We start from the raw sequence: 24538 nt of genomic DNA on the forward strand, positions 1-24538 counted from the left end.
CAAAACTTTTCTTTTGCAATTTACTTAGTTAATCTTAGTTTAAAAATCAACCAATCAAACCCACTCTTGAATTTATTTTTCTTTCAATTTAGTTTGCTTTAGTGAAGTTAGACATACATCGAGATAGCACATATTCCACAAACTCCCTGTGTTCGATACCCACTTACCCCTATCTATTTAGTTGTTATTGGGATTAAATTTGATTGTGACCACGACATCACGTCAAATTTTGGCGCCGTTGCCGGGGAGTAGTGCGCAACGTGTGTTATCTTGTGTATTAGTTTGAAAAAAAAACCAAAAAGATTTCTTTTATGTTCATGATTTACACTTGGTAGTTGAGTTGTGTTGTGCAGGATGACAGGGCATTACACAAATTTCAGCTTATTTACGTGTAGATTGTGCGGGGGTCCACGACATCCATGTATTGGTTGCCACGAGGCTCACTACAGGAGGGCACATGGAAAACCGGTGTCTTATGTTTCACAGCTTCCACCTCCATCGTACGTTGACGATTATGAATCAGAAATGGAGGATGATTATTATTCATATGGATACGATCGGGATGAGGAAGTTTATTATGAGGCAAGGATGGATAGTCTATGTTTTTGTTGCGGTCGCGATCACACTTATGATTATGATGTGTGCACGGTGTATTCAGAAAACCCATAGTATTGGAATAAAAAGATGATGGAAGCGCGCATCTATAGACCGTATCCGGGATATCGACAATATCATCCCGAAGAATATTCTGAGCCCGAGGGTGTTTATGTTTATGAGACCGAGGAGGAAAAAGAGCTTGCTGTATTGGAAGTAACTTTGTCCAAACTCGAGCAATATTTAGCAACACCCAACCTGTCTGATGAAGACCGAATCAGCTGCTTAGTTTCTAAGTGTCATACTTTAAAATTGAAGATAGAGATAGAAGAACGCCTTTCACCATTACCTGACGATATTAGAGATTATTCTCACATGAAGGAGGAGGTTGTTGAGGATAATACCACACCAATGAGTCCTTTATCTGATGAAGAGTCACTTATAGATCAGATGATGTGTGCAGATTATGAGGTAGAGCAGGCTGATGGGATGGATATGTGTACCGAACCTCTTCCCATATCAATGATTCAAATTAACAAGTGTGGGGAAGAGGGTTCGAGGAATAAGATGAGAAGGGTGAAACTACCAGACATTAAGGTATATGTCATGAAGTGGACTAGCAAAGCTCGTAGGAGCAGCTTTAACATGCCAAATATACTGACAAATCTATGGAGATGGCATGTAAATTTCCGGGCATTTGTTGGAAATGATGCGGGTAAGTGTGCATTAAGACCACCATAACGAATATCAGGTATGGTCTGGCTGAAGACCTTTAAACTTAGCGCTCTCGGGAGGCAGCCCGAGGATGTAGAGTATTGTATTTGTGTTTTGTTTTGCTTTGTTTGGTGTTGTTTTGGTGTTGTGTTTGTGTTTTGGCAGGTTATTACGTTTCAACCCTCGCATATGCAATAATTCAAGTGTGGGGATGTTTGGCAACATCCCGTTGAGATATCGGCGAATCCAAGAGATGTTCATGAACCGGTCTGATTACCGCAGATGCATCACTACCAACACTGCTGATTTACTAATCAGGTCGTGTCTTGTTCTCATTTTGTGCACCTTTGTATATATTCATGTTTAAGTTTTTGGTTGGGCGGTTAGGTGGTGTTTTGATGTGTTTGTTTGTTTGGTGGGATGTGTTAGTTGGTGGTGTGTTTTAAAAAAAATAATAAAAAAATACAAAAAGAAATTTGGGATTTGAGAGTATTAGCGAAAGCTAATGTTCTTGGTTAAAAGCGATCATCCCTTCAAAACTATACATTGGGACAATGTATCCCAAGTGTGGGGATGGGGGGAAATTTTTGAGAATTTTAAAATTTGTGAACCAAGCGAAAAATTGTCGGAATTTGAGCACTTGATATTGTTTCACTTGACACACCGACACCCCTTTCTAGTCATTTCTTGGTGAGTGTTTGAGCCACACATGATTAGTAAAGATGATGCTTTCATTGTTTTGAGTGGCGGTGTGTGTATCGTGTTAATAGAACTTGTGTACGAATTCTTGTTGAAGCCTAGGATTAGCATGCTTGTGAAAATGATAGAGGACTTTTAGGTAGCCTCGTCTAGATGTGTGAGAGTGTGGGAATTGGGGGTTGGACCTCATACGTTACATATATGAGCTTGGTATTGTGAGGGGTGGGGGTTTGGTCTTTAGAAAGCCATGTTTGAGCCTTATACTATTCGGTTGTGACCCAAACCTACTTCTTACAAAAAAAAATAAAAATAAAAAATAAAAAATAAAAAATAAAAAACTTTACCTATTGAGATGACTCGGTTTAGGAATTTAGTTTGTGATTGTTGATGTTCTTGTATATATTGTTGAGTTTTATGTGTTATGAAAAAAAAAAGAAAAAAAAAGAAAGAGAAAAATATGAGAAAAATACAAAAAAAAGAAGTATTTAGTTGCAATAGTAGTTGAGAATGTCGAAGAAGTTGTGTATATAGTTGATGTTTGCTTTGTTTAGTAGTAGAAATAAAAACCGGGTCAAATCAATTAGCTCTTGCATATATATCCCACCATTTTCCTACCTTTACACATAGCCCCGTTATAACCCCTAAGTCCTTTTGATTCATAAGCATGCTAGATATTTGATAGGAGGAAACTTGATTTGTATACAAGCTTATTGTCGCACAATCACACACTTGCATTGAGCGTTTTAGCATAATGTTGCTAATAATACTTGTCACCGAGAGTTGTTGTGAAGGGTGTGTCTTGTGGTATGATAAAAAGTTTGTAAAAGGACGGTACATTTTAACTTGGTTTGCATGTTGATCGCTTGTGGTTTTGAAATGGTTAGTGAATGAGTTGCTTGGGACAAGCAACGGGTAAGTGTGGGGATGTGACGGGTGGTCCGTAGGACAACCCTTAAGTGCCTTAAAAAGATTAAAATCCCATGCTTTACACGTTTAATTGTTTGAACTTGGTAACTACTAGTTGTTTGGACGTGCAGGTGCAAATGGAGCTTAAAAGAGAAGTAATTCGGAGCATCAATAAAAAATAAAATATTGGAATGGAAGAACTAATAATATCACATGATAGAGGATGAAATTACGAGAACGTAGGCGAAAACGGTGAAGAAAACGGAGTTGAAACGAAAAAGTTATGCTGAAAACAAGTTTTTAGGTTGAAGCCTACCGTAAGCTATGGCAAGGGCCGTAGCTTACGGCACCGACTGACAAAAATTGTCACCATAAGCCAGTTTATACCCACCATAAGCCATTTCAAGCCACCGTAAGCTACGGTGGCCACCGTAGCTTACGGTGGAGACTGACGTGAAACTTGTAACTCTCTCATTTAAGGTTGTTTATGGTGCCTTTTCATCATCCAATTATTCCCAACCGTTTTGGAGCACTTCTTAGGCGATTTTGGCTTATTTTTCTTGGTTCAAAACAATCTCTAAACAATTTGTTGGTGTTTTTGATTCACATGAACATGGAGACTTGGTGGGGGATGGTTGTTCAAGTCATGAATGGCTAAACTCTTTATGGTCATCTTTAGTTGAAGGTTTGTAGAGACAATTGTGCTTGACTTCATATTTCTAGAATGGTAAATTGAATTTATGTTTTATTTATCATGGTGTGTTCTTATTTGTTTGTAAATTGTTGATGCTTATGATTATTCTATTTTGAAACCATACATTCTTGGTGCCGTTGGCAATCGAGATATCATGGGTAGAACTAGGATCGGGTAAGGGTCAATTGGTCATCGGGTAACAACCTCACGTTCTAGGAATCTGAGTACTTAGTTCCCTTTCATCACAACAAGTAATTGCACATGAACTATGTCTATGTAGTTCTTTCTAGTGAATGATAGCACAAATGTTGAAGCAAACCGGAAACTAAAGATGGTCACTCGTCTCTAATTGTTTACAACCAAAACTTTTCTTTTGCAATTTAATTAGTTAATCTTAGTTTAAAAATCAACCAATCAACCCCACTCTTGAATTTATTTTTCTTTCAATTTAGTTTGCTTTAGTGAAGTTAGACATACATCGAGATAGCACATATTCCACAAACTCCCTGTGTTCGATACCTACTTACCGCTATCTGTTTAGTTATTATTGGGATTAAATTTGATTGTGACCACGACATCACGTTAGTCAACTAAGTGGTACTAATTAGGAATTCGTAACAAAGTTTCCGTAAAAGTTGTACAAAGGGCTTTATCATGTATTTTTTTTCATAAAAGGATATAACTTGTAATCTTAAAACTTAATGGAATGAAAATTTTTAATACCTTTTATAATTAAACCCAACAATTTTCTTACAAAAATGCAAATAGAAAGTTTATAAATTAGCGGCAATCGCATATTTGAACTTTTTAAATTTGATACCTTTTTATAATTAGACACAACAATTTTCTTACAAAAATGCAAATAGAAAGTTTATAAATTAGCGGCAAGTGAAAATTTGAACTTTTTAATATTTGAATCACGTTGAATATACAAAATCTGTAAGTTAATGTGGAGATGTATTTTGTGGAATATTTGACTTAGTTGATACTTTTGATAAAATAAAATGCCTTTTGATAAGCCGGGTTATGTTTACTACTTGTTGAAAGCAATATAGTGAAATTCATACATCAACAACCATGCTCAATATATCTCACAAATAGCAAAAGTATTTACAGGGTCACGAAGGGTGAATTTACACAAACTTACCTCTATCTATAAAGATAAAGAGACTACTTACAAAGAAATCGTCGACTCTAGAAAAGACAAAATACAAACACAGTGCCTATATAGATAAAAAAAAACTACTTAATAACAAAGAGAGTGAAAAAGTAACCTAGTCAACTAGAAATACATACAGCTATAACATCATAAGACATATAGAAAGAAAATATATGAAAACATATCCATGTAAATTCCACCTTAAGTGTATGAGAATTTAGCCTCAAAATAAACCTAGGCTACATAAGTATCCTATCCTTAAAATCCTTCATCGAAATCCTACACATCCACGAACTCATATACTTTGTCCTCACAAAGATGCATCTCTACCAAATTATGTCTAATCTGCATATCTCAAGTCAGTTTGGGCGTACCTCTACTCTTTTTCCTTTTAAGAGTGAGGGTTTCCACTTCTCTAACTATTGTCGTCATCTCTCTCCTTTTCACATACCCAAACTATCTCAATATCTCATTATTAATCTTATCTGGTATACTAGCTACTCCTAACGTTTCCCCCCAAAACCTCATTTTTTATATGATATAATCTTTTGTGTTCACACATCTGCGCCCAGTATCCTCGGTTCTACTATCTCAATTATGTGCGTCTATGTCTTTTCAACGTCGCCTACACCATTGAAATCACAGTAAAAGTAGTGAGTCTTAGCGCGACTAATCCTAAAACCTTTGCATTCTAAGGCTACTTGTCACTCATCTAACTCGCATTCAGGCTTTGTTTAGTCTTTGTACCTAACATAATATCATCTACAAAAAAGGATGCACCACGGAATTGTCTCCTTGGTTAACTTTGACAACTCATCCAGGAGTCCTTCATCCACAGGGAAGAAATCAATATATCTTACAGGCATCGAACACTAGTTTCAGTCCTAGCATACATATCTCTAATGTTGTCTATTTACTTCCCAAGAACCCATTGATGCATGTTGTTTAGAAGGAGTTAATTTAATAACTTTGGAACACAGTGTCTTGTTTTAAATTTATAAAAAATGATAATTACTTAGACTAAACACACACACTAGACAAGTGTACCTATCGTTTGTAGTAGAGTTTATGTATTAACCAAATATCAAACCCAAAGGACACGACTTTTACTACTCAACCTTTAAATTTCCATGCACGGCCTAAGCATGTGCATGGTCGTGCGTATCTGTTCTACTTGACTGATTTTAGTTGTTATTTTTCCCCACCCCCCACTTAGAATGTGCACTGTCCCCAATGTACTAATGCATGAAATGAGTGACTGTTACGGATAAAGGAACTCGTACCCCCACCCCTCGGGTCAAATCCTTTTTCAATACGTACGGTCAATACCCACAATCGCCTTCAATGTTGTAATAGACTTAGCTTCAATCAAGATAAACATTTGGCATGACTAGACAGATAATTAGTAAACTAAGAAGTTAAATAAACTACTTCGCCCTAGTATTTAGAAGGCATACCTGGCGGTGGAAAAATCAAGAGTACACGTGTAAAACTGAAAATCAAACATTAAGTCCTTGATTTATTTCTGTCGTATGCACCAACTTCTCAATTTATTCATTATCAGGCTACCCCTACCCCTGGAAACATTACTTTAAACTAAATCGGGTAGGCAGTGGATCAATTTAGCAACCATGTGGTTTTTACATGAGTCGCCACCAACACTTGAAATTTGCCAGACCGAACTTCACAAAGTTCAAATAGTGAAGAAGGTGATCATCCCGACATGTCATATCTGTCACATAAGTACGCTGACTCATCCAAGTGAAGTGGTCCTCAGAGTAATATGCCTTGTCCTTTGATTAATCATAAGTGTTATATCAACCACAAACAACCTAAAAAACAAAAAACAAAAAAAAAAGCCTCTGTTTTCTTTGCATGCGTCAAACTCTAGGCACACAAAACAATTTCACCACAATAATTCTTTTTTTTAACGGTAAATTTGGATCACTGACAAACCACTGGAGTATTATCGTGTCACCAACGAAACCACCCGATCATATCCATCTCCACTAGGCACACAAAACAATTTCACCACAATAATTCTACCACTCCTTTTTCATCTTGACGTCAACGAGCTCCAAACAAAAACAAAACTAATTTGTTTTATCTTCTTTTTTTTTCTTTTATCCATAAAATATGATAGATAAATAAACCCATGAATAATAAAGTTGGGTTAGGTTTTTTTATAAACAAAAGAGTTAATTGCCAAAATCGTCTCTGAGATTTGGGTACGTTTGCCATTTTCGTCCAAAATGACACTTTTGTACCAAATTGTCCCCAACGTTTGTAACTTTTTGCCATTTTCATCCAAACCACTAACTTAGTTTATTTTTCTGTTAAGTTGAGGATATTTCGGTGAAACTAGCAAATATAAAACCACAGGGATGATTTTGGCAATTACTCGAACCCTTTTTAATTTTTTTATTTAATTATTTTTGTTACATATATAATAAAAAAGAATATACAATGAGTTTTAAAAAAAAAAATTAATAGTTTTGTCACATAATTTTTATAAATTTTCATCCAAATCATTAACCCAGTTTATTTTTTTTGTTAAGGTAAAGGATGATTTAAATTTTATAAATTAAGACAAAAATTAATTTACAACTTCTTTATATAAATAAGTTTTATAAAGAGAAAATGTCATTGTGTGCAACACATAATAATCGATTACAACTTTTAGTATTTATCAGTTGTAGAGATAGAAAAAAATTGTAACACGTTACATATTTTTTAAATGTGTTGAGCACCTAGGAAATATGTTGATAGAAATAAAATATTTATTTAATTAAGATTATGAGGGTATTTAACTAATACTTATTCTGAGTGGTTTGAGTAAAAAAACTTTTGGTTCATAGCATTATAATTACAATTTGGTGGGTAATTATAATGTTTGGTAACGATACGTTGTTTGATAGGGGGGGGGGGCACTGACTTCTGTTTTTCCTTAGGAGCGAATTTAAAGAGTAGAAAATGATTTACAAACTTGGTACATATGATAAGATTTTTTTTTATTTAACCTTTTTTCAATAAGGTCACCTGCATTTTAGTTTTATAAAATTTAGAGGTTTAAGTAGATTTTATTTTTGTAAAACTGATCTATATAAAAAATTAGAAATTAATTTCTGTCTTAGTTTATAAACATCCTTCGCCTTAATAGAAAAACTAACTTAGTTAGTGGTTGAATGAAAATTTATAAAAATTATATGACAAAGCTATTATTTTTTTCATATAAAAATTGCATGTATATTCTTTTTTATTATATATGTAACAAAATTAATTAAATAAAAGAAATTTAAAAGAGTTTGAGTAAATTGCCAAAATCATCCCTATGGTTTTATATTTGCCAGTTTCATCCAAATATCCTCAACTTAACAGAAAAGAAAAAATAAAATAAGTTAGTGGCTTGGATGAAAATGACAAAAAGTTACAAACGTTAGAGGCAATTTGGTACAAAAGTGTCATTTTGGACGAAAATGGCAAACCTGCCCAAACCTCAGGGACGATTTTGGCAATTAACTCTAAACAAAAATAACCCAACAATCTATTATATATAATAAATGAAAAAAATTTGGGCTGATGTGGCAGCTTCTTAGAGTTTCTCACAAAGGGTTTTGGCGGGAAACTGCTCGGGTCAAGAAATGGCACGCGGATCCTGATCGTTTTAGTAACCTACCCATCTATTCGGATCTAATATAAAAACCCATTTAAAACACAATTTTCTCTTCTTTCAACATTATCAACCGCCTCTTTCTCTCTCTATTCTTTTCCTTCACTGCTTCACACCGAAACCCTAGCCTCCGTGTTCCTTTGGCTTGAAGCTTCTACATCTCATTTTCTATGAAAACATACGCTTGTGCTTGAATCGACTGATAAAGGAAACACGCTTTGCCCTTTCCAATTCCTGCTCTCAAACCCTACTGTCCGAATACACATCTTCCCCTTCACGTTTCCTGCCGATCAATCGATTTATCAATCCTATAATATACTAATCTCATCAATGTAAGTTTCTCTCTATTACTTGCTCTCTACACCCTCTTCGATCGCTGCTTTGGTTTTCCCTGGTATGTAACACTTTGACAATTGTTTTATGGTTTGATTTGGGGGTTTTAGGGTTTTGTTACTTTAGGTTTATGTTTTGATTGGTGCTTTAATTTGCGTTGTTTTTTTTTTAAAAAAAAAAATTGGCTGTTTAGGGTTATGTTCTTGCTTTTTTTGTTATCGAGTGTTTGATTATGAGGAAAAGAACATCAGATTCATATTTGAATAACTAAAATAAATTCATGTTTATGCTATAAGTATATGTTGTGTCGGGTTCAAGACATTTTGATTATGGGGTATGCATCTTATTGGTATTTATTTATTGGCGTATGTATACGATCAGATAGTTAAAATGTTGGTTCAAACAATACTACATTTGTATTCATACTTGAGGTAGTGTTGCAATGTTGTTGTAGTTTTAGATGTCAAGAAAATGAGTAATTTGTTGTATTAACAGGTTGAAAGCCATCATCAATTTGGTGTAGATGGGTATTCAAGAAAATAAAGGCATAAGTGGGAGTTTGGGTTCGTTTCTTACTCGCAGGTGCTTCACCTTTATCTTGGACTTTTTAAAAGTGCAAGATAATCATCCATTGAAAACAATAATAATACAACGGTGCCATAGATATTTGTCACTAAATTATATTTTACTTCACCAACCATCAACATTTGCTATTGTTTAATATGTGCATTAATCACTTTTTGCAGATGCTTTGGTTGTCTTATGAGGGGCTACTTAGAAGGTGAGTAATTAATGGTTATTTTGGAAACTTTGCACTAATTTTCTTGCTAAATGGTCATGACGATGTTGATTTGTGAGGTTTTGGTGTGTGCTGCCTCCTTTAGAAGAAGAGGATGTTCCTCAACTATACCCAAAAGGGCCAAATCTTGGTATGTAATCCTTTAAAATTTAGTTACTTTTTTCAAATCAAATTTTAAACAATTTTATTATTTACCAAATTGCTAATTTTTTTTAAAAGAGTTGTTGGACATGTTACGTGAAAAACAAGAAGCAAGAATCAATGTTGGACATGAATAGAAAACTTTTCCAAGAATATGGATTCTTTGCTTTACTTGATCAGACATGAGAACTAAATGAAGTTAAACACTAAAAATCAAGGGCCCTTAAATATGGGCCTCAATCTTCGGCTTATTTTTTATAGAGTCCAGCCGTAATAAATCTTGATTTAGGTTTTATGATTCTTGAAAATGCAGGTGAGTGAGCTTGAGAAACAGTTGAAAATGGAGATAAAATCAAGAAACAGAGCCAGAGCCGAAAAGATCTGGTAAAAGACATAATTTCTCTTTAGATGATGGTAATTTAGGGTCTTTTGATGAGGATATTTTTGGGTAGTCTAATGAGAATAAGAGTCAGAAAGAAAGATGGAGCTGAAGATCTTTTAAAAAAGAAGATGACAATGGGTATGTTTCTTAAATTTAGAACTTGATTTAAAACATTTAGCTTTAGATAAGGTGTTAACATAAATTTTTGACTATTTGTAGCTAGATTTTATGTATTTTGGTTCCAGCGGAATGAAATGGTCAAGACCGGGTTCTCCGGGTTCGGAGGAACCCGACTTTGTAGTGGGGCTACTTCAACTTAAAAGATGAAACAAGGGTTACTAAATAAAGTTCAATAAGCAATCCCAAACACCCCTCTAAAAGTAACTTATTTAGTTAATGCTTAAAAGTCAAATGTGGTCATGATTTGTTCTTTTGATGTTTTCTTTTCTTATATGCTCAGGCATGATTTTACTTTCAACAACTTATATCATGAGTTAGTTACTGTCATTCAATGTTATACAATCTTTTCGTTCAGTTTACCATTCTACCATTTCTTTGTTCATAACAATATCGCCTCTAGCTCTATTCTTCACCGATTATTGTGTTGCAGGACATTTGTCACGGATATCTTAAGCTTGAAAATACACTGTTGGAAGTGCAGCTCCTCGTGTTAAAAATACTTAAAATATGTGATTTTGGGTATTCAAAGGTAATTAATTTACTAAGTTTTCATATTTTTTTTTGTTGGAAAACCTTATGGACTTTAGTTGACCTCATGGTTTAGTCTTTTTATTTATACATTTAAGCAGTATTAGTCATAAATAGTTTCTAATTTCTAATATAAATAATTTTCTCAACCCGAAAAGCAATCCCGGGTGATAACCTAGTGTATTATATTAATGAACACGACCATCCTAGCCGTTTCAAAGGGGCTAGAGCTTAGAGTTTTCCCTTATGTAGACTCTTTCCCTAAAAAAATTGTCACGTGTTGTAATATTATTCATTTCTTTATGGTTCTCGCAACTTTGGAAACAACTATAGCTTAGCCTTTTCGGGCAAATGTTATTTTCTGAAGAGACTAGTTTTCATGAAGCCCCTACAACATAGCATCCACCAATGTTAATTATTAAAAACAAACCCGGTCAATGTTTCTTTGAGTTGAGCCTTTACTAATTAATTGTTTTGTACATATAAGCTTTCATATTGAGGGCCCGTTTTAATTGGTCGCCCTGCCCTATCACGGTGATTTTCTGTTGGTAAGACTTAAGAGTGTGTATATAGTGGTTAGTCAACTTCCTTATACGTATAAAAATTTTTCAGTGCATGTTATGTGACACTGGACTGGTCCACAAGGTGTGCCAAACGTTTAGATATAAGGCTATAGGGTGTGCATGACCATCATAACCCTCCACATAGGTACCATATCATCCATCTTTACACTACTAGAAAATTAGGCAATTGCGACTAAAGTTTGTGACCTACCTAAGACGGTCGGAAAATTAGCAACCAGTTTGCGACCAAAATCAAAATTGTTGCAAAATTACAGACAAACCCAGACTCAGTCGCAAAAACGTCGCAAATTTGCGACAACATTTTGAAGTCGCAAATAAGTTAATAATGGTCGGAAAACGGTCGCAAATACTAGCAAAAATAAAAAAAACGAAAGTTACGACCGTTTAGCAGTCGCAAATGCGAGAAAACTAAACAAACAAATGTTGCGACCGTATAAAGCAGTCGCGAATACGAGAAATATATAAAACGGTAAAAGTTGCAACCGTTTAAGCGGTCGCAAATAAGAGATATATAAAAAAGCAAAAGTTGCGATCATCTAAGGCCGCAAATACAAGAAATAGATAGTAAAAAGCAAAATTTGTGACCGTCTAAAGAGATATACATAAGTTGCAACTATTTAAAACGGTCACAAATAGAAGATATAGATAAAAAAACAAAAGTTGCGACTGTCTAAAGCAGTCGCATATACAAGAAATATATATATACACACATATTTAAAAGTTTATATAAACAAACGGATCACTGCTAACCCGCCAAGTTAACCCGAGCACGTCCCATTTATCAAAATGTGTACATGGTTGGCCCAAAAATTGACCCAAGTCCAGAAACCGTTTAGACTAAACCTAAACTTGAACCCATGGATTTCCTACAATAACACTGATTTGTGGATTCTATTTAGTAAAAATCCGACTTGATGCATAGTTTAACAAGCAATCTGGCTTGCTTTCTTATCCTTCTAATTGACTTGATGCATAGTCTAATCAAGTCAACACCAAATACATTCCAGTTAGCCTAAAAGTCTTTTTTCCCGCAACAATGCGCGGACTTCCAACTAATAATAAATAAAACATAAAAAGTTATTTACTTCGATTAAGGTTTTTTTTCAATTTTTTTAGTTGAATGATAGAAAATAGTTTTGCACCTTAATCGATCAACAATAAAAAAAGCGGATGCGTTTTAAATCAATTAATAATTAATAATAATAATAATAATAATAATAATAATAATAATAATAATAATAATAATAATAATAATAATAATAATAATAATAAAACAGGAAGAATAATTGAAATCCACAAAACCCTTTGCTTAATCCAATATAACAGCAATAAAAACAGATCAGCGACTCCGTCGTTCTACATAAACCCTAGATCAGCGATTTCCATCGTTCACCTCGTTCCCATTTTCTCGATTTCAGTTTGATCACAAATGTTGCAGCCGCTCCTCTCACCGATCGACCTGATCACAAGTGCAGGATTCCGGCGACATTCGATTAGGTCAATTTTTCTCTTCATATCCTTTAATAAATAGTGCCAGTACGATATTAAAATTAGGTTTAATGTATGGATGAAGAATCCGAATACGTGATTGAAGCCGACACTATAGTTAATTCTGCGATTTTAGAGCCAATTTAGTTCGGAATCACGTTGTTGTGAATGCTGCTGCATTTTGATTTGATGAATTTTGGATTGATTAGGATTCCGGTTAGGTCAATTTGAATTCAGCGAGTGGTTGCAATTGATAAGATTTGATTAGCATGGAACATCGAAAGGATGAGGTATGATTTCACCGTCATTTTATTTATGATTGTTTTACTCTGCTTTTATATGATTTCGTTACACTTTTTGTGAGGTTTAGCTGTAGATAACTCAAGTTTGACCTAATTTTGGTGATTGTTGTTCATTTCATTAGTATGAAGTTGAAGATTGTAGGAAATTGATGTAATTTGAGCTGAGATTGGGGTTTATGCTTTAATTAAAGTGTTACACTTAAATTGCTGAACAAATAGTTACTAGTTCTGTTTAGATAGAGGATTAGGAAGTTATGTTTTGAGATGTTTGGATTTGATATGATTTATTTTCTTTATGAAGATTTGACCTAATTCTATACTATGTAGTATGAGTTATGAGGTGTTTCTTTTAGAATAATCAAATCATAATGATATTGAACATTGAAGATGCTTGAAACCTTTAATTTACAACAAGTTAAGATCATAACATACACAATACACTAATGAACTTAGATAACTGCAACCTTTACAGCTCAGATTTAACTTTCAATACTAAACTTTTATACAGCTCAATCTCATATATAGGGTTGGTTATTTGGTTACTTTTAATGCTTCAATCTCATGCTTTATTTTCTAGAACTAGTGGAGACAGTTTACTTTGCACATTGCACTTTTTTTCCTTATATATCAAGCATTTGGTCCATCTTTATATTTCAATCATATATAAAGTTTCAATAAAATTATGAAATAAGATCCTCAGGCTTGATTCCATTTTTCAAGGTGCATAAGTGTTTTTTTTTTTTTGTTTTCTTTTTGGCAACAATTGTAGTTTAATCATCTAAGCACGAGTAAATAAATCACTATTAAAAGATGTTTTCTTTGGCAACAATTGTTTTCAAGGAGCATAGATGATGTTTTCTTTGCGGCTTTATTTTAACATTAAAAGATGGATTGATAAATAGTAAAGTATTTTAAAATATTATAGTCATGAAGTTAAAGCAAGAGACATATAGGATGTGGTTCCTTTGGGGTTCACGACTAAAACAACAATACTGCACACCCCCTTGTCATTAATGGTTATATATGGATATGCATTTTCATAGTGTGTATAGTGATGTATGGGGTAATATAGGTGACGCTTGTCACTAATGGGTCAAACAAAAAGGTTAGTTATAATGGATATGGGCAGAACGGGTCAAACGGGTCACGGACCAAAAGTTGCTCAAAGTGTATTTCTAATGGATTAAATCTCCTAATTTTTTTTCAGCATATATGGATAATTATTTGATTAATATTTACTTTTTAGTCTTATTTGACATTAATTATATATTTGGTTATGCATGCAGGTTGTTGAGAGGATCAACTTTAGATCATAAAATGATGCACTCATAGCTGCGACTTCAAGGTTTAACTTCAAAAATTAAATAACTTTTTATTGTTTAATTGATAAATAATATAAAGTGGTCATCTACATGTATCGGGGTGTGTAGACAAGCCTGGGCCCAGAATTTGTGTGGTTTAGTGAATAGTAGATATTGGGCTCAAAAGCAGGCCTAATTAAATAAATCTAGCCCTTGACAGGCTATTCGAATGTCGGGCAGGCTCAAGTGATGAAAAAGAATAGAATGAAAGTCAATAGGATAGTAGTCGGAGATATTAGGAATGGATTGTTGTCCACAAAACTTACAACTAGAGTTTCGGATTGTAATGGTTATACATCACGTATTTTGCCTATGCAGCTTGTCATCTATTTTTTAATTCAATTTATAAAAGGAATTTAGTTTAGTGAATCTTGTTTATTTCAAAACACTTTTGTTTAAAGGTTGTGTGTGGGTTTATGATTTATTTATTTTTAATTAAATAGGTGATCCATCTCTGAAAGAGCAATTTGACTTTTGTTTTAAAGGTTGTGTGTGGTTTTATTGAATCTTAACACTTTGCATTGGTTGTATTTAGATGGAAAGGTTGAACATGATCATACAAGAGATGGTGAAAGAAAAAGAAGAGAAAGAAAGGTTGAACGGAAGGATGACAAATGTTGAACGATGCTAAAAATTAGGTATCAAAACGTCTAATCATCGAGTTGGTTATAAGCACTTTATTTTGGATATGTATTTTGTTCGGAGAACTCATGTATTTAATTTGATGTTTTAAGTGGAATGCTTTATATAATTTTGAAAATTCTAGAAATGCTTAAATTTAAAAAAATATGATATTATAAGCAGGTACAAATAGAAAGAGCTAAAAAAGCTAAAAAAATAAATACAGATCATTTTGCGACCGCAAAACAGTCGCAAGTTTGTAAAAAGCAAACGATCGCAAGAAGGTCGCATAGCAAGCGGTCGCAAAACGGTCGAAGTTTGTAAAAGGTTAGCAGTCGCAAAACAGTCGCAGTTTGTAAAAGGTTAGCAGTCGCAAAACAGTCGCAGTTTGTAAAAGGTTAGCAGTCGCAAAACGGTCGCAACTAGACTGTCGCAAACAAAGTCCCACAAAACCAGAAACAGTCGCAATATTTGCGACCGCTCTTATAGTCGCAAAACCGCAGTCGCAAAAGGAAGTAGCGGTCGTAACTTAGTCGCATTAGAGCAATTGCGACGGGTGTATTTCCGATCACATTTCCGGTCGAAAAACAGTCGCAATAGGGCAACTGCGGTCGTTTTGCGACAAAAAATGCGGTCGCAAATACCCAGTTTTCTAGTAGTGTTAATCCATCATTCAAAACCACTACCCTAAGGGTGTGGTCATGACCCAAACCACTATCCCCTTTATTTTTATAATTTAGTTTTGTCTTAAAATTATCAAATGGGAGGGTTGTGGTAATCGTGCTTTAATCCATGGGAACCAACATCAATCAAGGAGGGGAGGGTGTACCATTTAATTAATGGTTCTATGTGAAAATAATGTTCTAATCCATCATGACCCCCACACCCCATAGCTAAGAATTTAAAAACTGTCTTTAAATAAGCCAATATAACTATTTTTCCTATAATTAGGAAACAAGTGGAGGGACACCTACACATTATCTTCCTCATCCTTTTTCTTCTATTGTAAACCTCAGAAAAAAAAAAAAAAAAAAAAAACATATTTGACCATGGCTACAGAAGCCACCGATACAAAAACATGTGACAAATCATTTTGCGAAGATCATCTGCTACTAAGCCCTAAAGACGTTGGATGACGCGATCTGATCACGCTTTTGTTCTCAAAAAATATTGCAAACCGGAAGGGTATTGACTGTCCTGCTGGGACAACCGAAGAAACCTTTACGCTACGGTTTGTCATCTTTATATCCATTGTTGCCCAAAAGGTTCTTCTTTTACTATACAAACCATTGAGTTGGGTTGGCTCAGCGATTGAATTTATGCCCAACTTTATGTTAGCAAATGGAGGCTTGTCAAAACTTCTTTTTAATGTAGTATCAGGTTTTATTCGATCTTCCTTTCATCTTTAACAAGTTCTGTATTACACTTTGTTCTAAATTAAAGGAAAAAATCTTGACTTTTCATTTCGTTTTTACACCCCATGTCAACTTGATTTAATTCGTTTTATTAAAGAAATTTAAAATATTTACTATGATTTAAGAGATCCTGGATCATTGCTAGGATATATTAACGATGGATCATAAAATGGTACCTGTCAATTAATATTCTATTGAACCGAGGCAGCAGTAGTACGTGTTAGTTAATATTATATCTAGTAGTTTACTTATTTTTTTTTACTTCTTTTATCAATGAATTATTATACTATAAATGTGCCAGACCCAATGTTTTCTGACATTTATGATTTACTTTGATCCGTAGTCGAGATTTTCGAAATTGCGAGTCAAAGTAAACGGCTTGATCGGTAGTTTAAACAAATTCTTATATTTTGCATTAATTGCTAAACTTAAAATAGTTACTACGTATCGAGAATTGATCGGTAGATACAATGTAGGAAAAATGGTGCTTCCTAATAAGGAGTCACCTGAGTACTTAACGACAATTGGGCTACTGGATATACGAAGGGATCTAGACAATAGGATCAAGCATGAAGATCCTAGGTATATAAGCGCGCTTGCCGTTATGGCTTCTAAATCTGCCTATGAAAATAAGGAACATATCAAAGAAACTGTCGAGACGCATTGGAAGGTTAGCAACTTAATTTGACAGTATCGTCATCTCATATAACTATTATACTATATAAATAACTCAATACAAGTAAATTCCGAAACAAATAGCTAACAGAACTGATGACCTGATCGCAGATGGAGTTCTTAGAGTTCTTTGATTGTTGGAATGGTAATTACTCTTGTAACCATTTTTCAGATACATATACAACATAGTGTATAACCATCTAAATAGAGGTTATTACTCATTATCAACATACTTTACTTTACCATTTTCTTTAACCAAAATATTTCATAATTTGGTAAGAATTTATGAGTATTTTGCATTATATTGTTAAGAAAAAGTATGTTGCATACCTCATAGAAAAGTAAACAATATATCATGTATCTCTAGTAGCTTGGTCAAATGTAAACAAAGGAAGACGGCCATGTTACTAATAACTTTATTTCAGATTATGAAGAGGATAACACAACACAAGGGTTCATGTGGAGCGGAAAGAATGGAGATTTTGAGCTCATAGGAGTTTGCTTTAGAGGCACATCACCGTTCAATGCTAAAGACTTGTCTTCTGATGTTGATCTATCATGGTACAAGCTCCCTGGCATAGGCAAGGTCCATGCAGGTTTCTTGAAAGCCCTAGGATTACAAAAGAGCCAAGGGTGGCCAAAAGACATCCAATTAGACGATAAAAAACCCTACGCGTACTATGCGATCAGAGAAAAGCTTAGAAAACGTCTTGAGAACAACCCAAATGCTAAATTCTTGTTAACTGGACATAGTTTAGGGGGGGCATTATCAGTAGTCTTTCCAGCCATTTTGGCATACCATGATGAGACCAATTTGCTATCGAAACTTGAAGGGGTGTACACATTTGGACAACCCAAGGTTGGAGATCATAAGTTTGGTGAATACATAGGGCTGTAAACGAACCGAACGTTCAGCGAACAGTTCGTGAACCGTTCGGCGGGAAGTTCGTTTATGTTCGTTCGTTTAATAAACGAACGAACATGAACAAGAAATTTCGTTCGATTAGTTAAATGAACGAACATGAACAGAGGTCTCGTTCGTTCGATTGTGTTCGTGAACGTTCGGTAAGGTGTTCGTGAACGTGTTCGTGAACATTCGTTGATTTGCGTTCGTTTATGTTCGTATGTTTGTGTTTTAATTGAAGATCTTTGTACTTTCTTATATTTTATTTGTACTTTTTATATTATTAAACTTTTATTTATTTTATTACCCTAACAATTAAACTAGGAAACCCACTTTCACCTTGTTACGCATCATTTCCCTTTCATTTCTCATTATTTATATTGACGAATACGATCGACCTCCGTTCCACAATAAGGGATTCAAGTTCGAGTGCTACTCTCTGAGCCATCTATCTTTATCCTTCGTCACGTTCGCCAAATTTATTTATGTTCGTGAACCGTTCGCGAACACGTTCATTTCCTTAATGAACGAACACGAACATAAAATCTCGTTCGATAAGTATTCATGAACCGTTCGTGAACACATTTATTTCCTTAACGATCGAACATGAACAAAGCCTTGTTCGTGTTCGTTCGGTTCGTTTACAGCCCTATGAATACATGAAAGTGGTGTTAGTAACTTATGGTTTAACGTACCATAGGTTTGTTTATTGCAATGATTTGGTGCCTAGAGTGCCCTTTGATAGTTCTGATCTTTACTTCAAGCATTTTGGTGGTTGTTATTATTACAATAGCTTCTACAAGGGTCAGGTAAATAATCTCGCGCATACCCTAATGCATATTAAGCACCTTTTTGTGACCAAAATGTGTCGTTTAAACTAATATGTACGGTTTTTACTTGGTGCAGGTACTCGCTGAAGAACCAAACAAGAACTACTTCTCAATATTTGCTATAATACCCATGTTTGCAAATGCATTTTGGGAGCTGTTGAGGAGCTTCATCATGTATTATCAAAATGGACCAGAATACTATGAAACCTATACTTGCAAAGGCTGGAGAGTGATCGGACTTTTGATTGCAGGATTGTCTGCCCACGGTCCAACAGATTACGTTAATCTTACTAGGTTGGGATCACCTAAACTCTGCATGACTTCATTGGCAAATTAGTCAAACAAGGGTGTTAATTAAGTGATGGCAATTAGGCGTAACATAACAAATTTGCTGTAAAAAGTAACCAGAAATACCTTAGTCTCTATTTTTTCATCAAAGTAGGTAACTTGTCATCTCAAAACTAATTAAATGAAATTTTTATTTCCTATTGTAATTGAAAAAACCAATTTTCTTATAGATATGTTAAACTGATTCGTATTTTCTATTCAGATTTTGTCACAGTTGAATGTTTGTTTGGACATAGAACAATGTGAAATTCCAACAATAAGTGTAAAAAAGATCTATAAATTTACGAAAAGCTCGAACTAGAACTTTTTTTATATTGAAGCGCGTTGAGCATATAAAAAAATATTTGGTCAATGTGAGCTAAGCCAAGGAGTTTTTGTATAATTTTGATTGTAAGACTCAAACATGGTTTACATAAGGTATTGATTTGTCTACATATTTTTACATAAACTGTCCTTAATGTTGTCTAATTATAATATGATCTAATATTCCCCCGCAAGCTAAGGACGTGGAGTGACCTCTAGCATGAAAGATATAAAAACATATATCTTTGAGTCAACAGCAGGTTTTTGAAGATTTCTGGAGTTTGATCCCATGTAGATATAAACTACACACGAAGTTTTCCTTGTGCGACTTTCTCGGTGACAAAGAAAAAAAAATCAACTTCAACATGCTTTGTTCTAACATGGAACACAGGATTAGTAACAAAAGTAGGTTGTACTAAGATTATCACACCAGAGAGTGGGAGCAAATGTTGTGTTTATTCCAAGTTCTCTTAGAAGAGCTTCTAACTATGCTAATGACAAGGAAACTATGTTTTTTTTCATGCAATCCAAGAAATAAGATTAGAGCCCATACAGATCGCATAACCCCTCATGGATCGACGGTCATCTAGACAACCAGCCTAGTCAGCATCAGAGAAGGCAGACGGGAATAAGGATCCTTGCCAATGAATATTAGTAGAAGCCAAAAGTTAGGAATCAGAATTCACTACTAGAAAATTGTCAAGTTTGTGACAACCAAATTTGTAGCAAATTTGTCTGAAATTGGCCTTACCCAAAAATTTCCTACAAAAAAAATTCGTAGGAAATAAACTTGCGGGTAACCGGATTAGCTACAAAATACGACAAAATCTGCTACAAAATTCCTACAAAATCTCTCGTCGCAAAATTTGCTACAAAATACTGACAAAACACTCTTCTTGCAAAATTCCGACAATTCTTCCACGTTTTTGCCTTTTTTGTATATTATTTTATGATATTTTATTTTTAAAATTAATAACATTATTAAAAAAATATTAATTTTTTATTTTCCCGACAAAATTCCTACAAATTATAAAACGTTCTTGCGACAAAATTGCTACAAATTATAAAACCTATCTGTGACAAAATTCCTACAAATTATAAAACTTTCTTGCGACAAAAATTCCTACAAATCATAAAACTTTCCAAAAGTTTCCTACAAATTTATAAATTTTCTCTAAACAATTTGCAACAAATTATCTACAAAATTAATGGTTTCCAACAAATTTCCTACAAAGTTATTAAACTTTCTCTAAACAGTTTGCGACAAATTTCCTACAAATAAAAAATATATTTTTAATGTAGCTACAAATTTCCTACAACTTAGAAATTAAGAGCGACAAAATTCCTACAATTTTTTGCGACAGATTTGTGACAAAATAACAATATTAGAGAATTTTAAAAACCCAATTTTGTATAAAAAATGCAGCAAAATATAAAACATTCCAAAAAAATTGCAGCAAGCAAAATTATAAAACATTCCAAAACAATTGCAACAAGCAAAATTCTAAAACATTCCAAAAGTTCCAAAACATTCCAAAACACACAAAAAATCCTAATTAAGAGCAAGTTTTTTTATTCAAAACTAATCCAACATTCCAATACTTAACAAAACGAGAGCTTTGTTTACTTCTTTCTGATGTTTTTCACCATTTCTTCCATATTTTTCGCCATGTGTCTTGGTTGGCCCGCTCTTTTTCACGCTCTTGTTGAAAGTGTTCGAAACCGGCTTCTATGTTTTGTCGGGCCTCTCGTTCTCTTTCTAATTCCGCTTAAACTTTTTGAAGCTATTGACACATTTAAAAACAACTTATGTGATACGAGTGAAGGAGCTCACCTCCCCTTCTTGCATACGCTTCCTTCGGATCCTACAAAGGGTTAAAACAAATTATTGCGTATACAGGTCACAATAATAAGATAATTACTTTCAAAATGCAAATCCAAACATTCTCTAATTAGCATATAAGGAAAAAAGATTAATTCATTAAAAGATGAACCTCCACTGAATTAAGCTGGTGATGGTAGAGATGGAAACCGTCCATCGGAAGAACTACTGCGCTTTCTGGGGGTTCAACTTGAGAAGCGAATCCGGATGCTTTTTGAGGCCATAATTTGTTTACACTCTTAGCAACCTCTAGAGCAACGGTGGTCTTTGCGGCTCCTGGAGGGCCCGCTAAGCCCACAATATGCCTGAAAAATAAGAAAATTTGGAGATCCCATAACTTATTCGGTCTCGTTGTGTAACGGGTCAAAATGGGTACTTTTTGGAATACAAAGATTTATATTAGGCGCCTATTAAATATTTAGAAACATGTATAAATGTAATTAAGAATATTTCATATGCCCTTAAATAGCTAAATTGTTCAATACCATAATAAGGCTTAAACTTACGTTAAACTGGTATTTGTTCCTGATGCTGCAGTTGGCACCAGACGTTCAGCCAAAGTATCATATATTTCGTCCATAGACCTGGAGAGAGTGGAGAGTAGCTTAAAAATTGAGTTAAAATAAAAAATTAAAAAAAAATTACATATTTACCCTAGCAACAATACCACAAATACAACCATAACAAAAATAACAGATGGACCCTTACATCTCAATAGTAGTAATCGATATCTTATATAACACTGTTTAGGAGGTTGTTTGCATTGGGAATTGACTTGGTTGACTTCAGCCTGTTTGACTGTGTGATCCATTTGACCCTTCCCTTTTTAGTTAGATATTTAATTCGACCATTTTGATATAAAACACCAACTAAATCGATCCGATATAATCTCTAGTAGATAGTAACTGACATAATAGAGAAAACACTAATAATTATATAGAAGTACTTTTAAAAAGGACACACCGAGCCTCTAATATAGGAATTTCTTTCCTTTGGCTGCATAACACCTTTGGACGAAAGTCGCAAAACTGGTCAAACCTCAGGGACGAAAATGACATTATACTCTATATGTTAATATAACACTTACCTGGCCCGATGCCAAAGGAAACATGTTCTGAAACCTTCCAGGAATGGCTGGTGCGGCCCCAGGTCGACCTGACCTGTAAACGCTTAAATATCACATCTCCCGAAGACATTAAAATTTTAAAACACTCAAACCACAACAATAATGAGTAACAACAACCAGTTGAAAATCCAGTAGTTTAACTTTAAAGAAATTTCTAGAACCTTGCATGTGTCAAAATGGATTTTTTTTTAATCCACATTCATGCCATTGAAGACGAACAAAACTCAAGAATCACATTAAGTTGATAAAAGCTTTGCTAAAGGTAAATATAATGCCAAAAGAAGAAGGATAACAATTTCGAATTGTAAAATGATGTTATTATTCCAACAGGCAGTTAAAAACTATATATAAAAGACATGAATTCATATAAAATCTTAATATTGCACATTTTTAGCTAAGGAGTAAAATTACTAGATCATGGACATGAGATTCATATATGTTGGTTCAGGCCCCTTGGACACTCACTCAACACACACTCACGAACGAAAATATATTCAAGTAAAAGTAGAGAATGTTTACAACTTTCTAATGCTTCTAATTTCATTCCACTGAATAGTAAATATATATACAAACATGCAACGTAAAATAAACTAAAATTCCTAGAAAACAGGAAGTAAAACCCACGACTTATTTCTTACGCATATCTCCAACGTAATCCTCCTTATTTGCAGGAAACTCATCTTTCTCAACCCATTTAATTCGGTTAACCTAGACCAATTCCATACCCACGACCCCTTGGTAGATGGATGACCCATTTAAACATAACAGGTAACCGACTTGACCCGTACAAGACCCGTAACATCAAGATTAACCCAACATTCACCCCCTTAATCTTGATCTCTTAAACCGTTTCATCATCGGTCACCCCGTCGTCTCGATCTCGGTTCTTGCCTCTTGATCCTTCGAACCACACAGATTCGTTGCTCTCGTTCGCCTTCCCGTAGAACACACCTTAGCTTTTCTTCACGTTGATCCTTCGACACCAATGAATCACACAGATTATCACATTTCTCACTTCTTTGTGTTCTTGTTCCTTCACAGATTTCGATTGCTTCACAATCCCGGTCTTTCTTAAGCTTTCTTCAATAAAAGCTTCTTTCGGTCTACGGCCTTTCTCGGTCCATCTTGGTGTGAATCTCCGTTCATTGTCACACCCACGGTCTCGGTCATGCCGTTCGGTCTTTTGCGGCTTTTCGGTCAATAGCAGCCTTCTCTGTTTCCCACCAGAACTCTCTTTCCGGCAGCGGTCACGGTCTTCTATATCTCCCGTCGGAACAAGCTTTCCAACGGCGGTCTTCTTTAGGTGAGCCTTCGGTCTATGGTCACCTGTGTCGGTCTCTTTCTTCGGTCTTTCTTTCAAGCCGTTCGGTCTACTATGGCTTCGGTCTCTTCTCGCCGGTCTTTTCGGTCTCACGCCAGAAAATAATTTCTGGCAACGGTCATCTTCTCCGGCGATGTCAACGATCTTCCTCGATCTTACTTTCTTCTGGTCTGGTTGGCAACCGCCACCGTCTTCTTTCTCTTTCTCCCAGCACGGCTACAACCTTCTTTCACGCCTGCCCTCCACCGACCGACACACCCGCCGGCGGCGGAGGCTCCCTCCGATCTTCAAACCCGCTTCTCGACAAGCCCCAGGCTCTGATACCAAATGTTGGTTCAGGCCCCTTGGACACTCACTCAACACACACTCACGAACGAAAATATATTCAAGTAAAAGTAGAGAATGTTTACAACTTTCTAATGCTTCTAATTTCATTCCACTGAATAGTAAATATATATACAAACATGCAACGTAAAATAAACTAAAATTCCTAGAAAACAGGAAGTAAAACCCACGACTTATTTCTTACGCATATCTCCAACGTAATCCTCCTTATTTGCAGGAAACTCATCTTTCTCA

At 34.8% G+C, this 24538-nt stretch overlaps 2 protein-coding genes and 1 long non-coding RNA gene across 13 annotated transcripts; 2 read left to right on the forward strand and 1 right to left on the reverse strand.

Moving 5' to 3' along the window:
* Positions 1–8483: 8483 nt before the first annotated feature.
* On the forward strand, positions 8484–15303 carry LOC110879082. Of its 11 annotated transcripts, XR_004867524.1 has the most exons (12): positions 8484–8768; positions 9265–9351; positions 9516–9550; positions 9628–9698; positions 10023–10229; positions 10311–10471; positions 10702–10800; positions 11412–11507; positions 12802–12880; positions 13081–13161; positions 14460–14518; positions 15070–15303. It is a non-coding gene; the product is annotated as an uncharacterized LOC110879082 (long non-coding RNA). The 11 variants fall into 11 exon arrangements; XR_004867519.1 differs by having other exon boundaries at positions 10311–10800; XR_004867521.1 differs by lacking the exon at positions 11412–11507.
* Positions 15304–16104: 801 nt separating this feature from the next.
* LOC110879083 (triacylglycerol lipase OBL1) lies at positions 16105–19494 on the forward strand. Its single transcript, XM_022127488.2, has 6 exons — positions 16105–16535; positions 17047–17240; positions 17357–17390; positions 17671–18131; positions 18809–18958; positions 19056–19494. Exons 1-6 carry the CDS (start codon positions 16475–16477, stop codon positions 19314–19316), a joined length of 1161 nt encoding a protein of 386 aa, XP_021983180.1. The 5' UTR covers positions 16105–16474; the 3' UTR covers positions 19317–19494.
* A 1683-nt stretch (positions 19495–21177) lies between these two features.
* On the reverse strand, positions 21178–22678 carry LOC110879084 (putative uridine kinase C227.14). Its single transcript, XM_022127490.2, has 4 exons — positions 22600–22678; positions 22019–22096; positions 21625–21817; positions 21178–21495 (listed from the first exon to the last, which is right to left on the reverse strand). Exons 2-4 carry the CDS (start codon positions 22090–22092, stop codon positions 21427–21429), a joined length of 336 nt encoding a protein of 111 aa, XP_021983182.1. The 5' UTR covers positions 22093–22096; positions 22600–22678; the 3' UTR covers positions 21178–21426.
* Positions 22679–24538: the final 1860 nt, after the last annotated feature.

Source organism: Helianthus annuus, chromosome 9, assembly GCF_002127325.2.
Source record: "Helianthus annuus cultivar XRQ/B chromosome 9, HanXRQr2.0-SUNRISE, whole genome shotgun sequence".
Taxonomy (NCBI): domain Eukaryota; kingdom Viridiplantae; phylum Streptophyta; class Magnoliopsida; order Asterales; family Asteraceae; genus Helianthus; species Helianthus annuus.

Bases quoted from the DNA above. Each gene is read 5' to 3' on its own strand.
- LOC110879083 (XM_022127488.2), top strand. From the start codon at position 16,475: ATGCCCAACTTTATGTTAGCAAATGGAGGCTTGTCAAAACTTCTTTTT. The intron at 16,536-17,046 runs GTTTTATTCGAT...GATACAATGTAG, and splicing joins TCTTTTTAATGTAGTATCAG to GAAAAATGGTGCTTCCTAAT. The intron at 17,241-17,356 runs GTTAGCAACTTA...ACCTGATCGCAG, and splicing joins CTGTCGAGACGCATTGGAAG to ATGGAGTTCTTAGAGTTCTT.
- LOC110879084 (XM_022127490.2), bottom strand. From the start codon at position 22,092: ATGGACGAAATATATGATACTTTGGCTGAACGTCTGGTGCCAACTGCA. The intron at 21,818-22,018 runs GTAAGTTTAAGC...CTTATTTTTCAG, and splicing joins GGAACAAATACCAGTTTAAC to GCATATTGTGGGCTTAGCGG. The intron at 21,496-21,624 runs GTTCATCTTTTA...AACCCTTTGTAG, and splicing joins ACCAGCTTAATTCAGTGGAG to GATCCGAAGGAAGCGTATGC.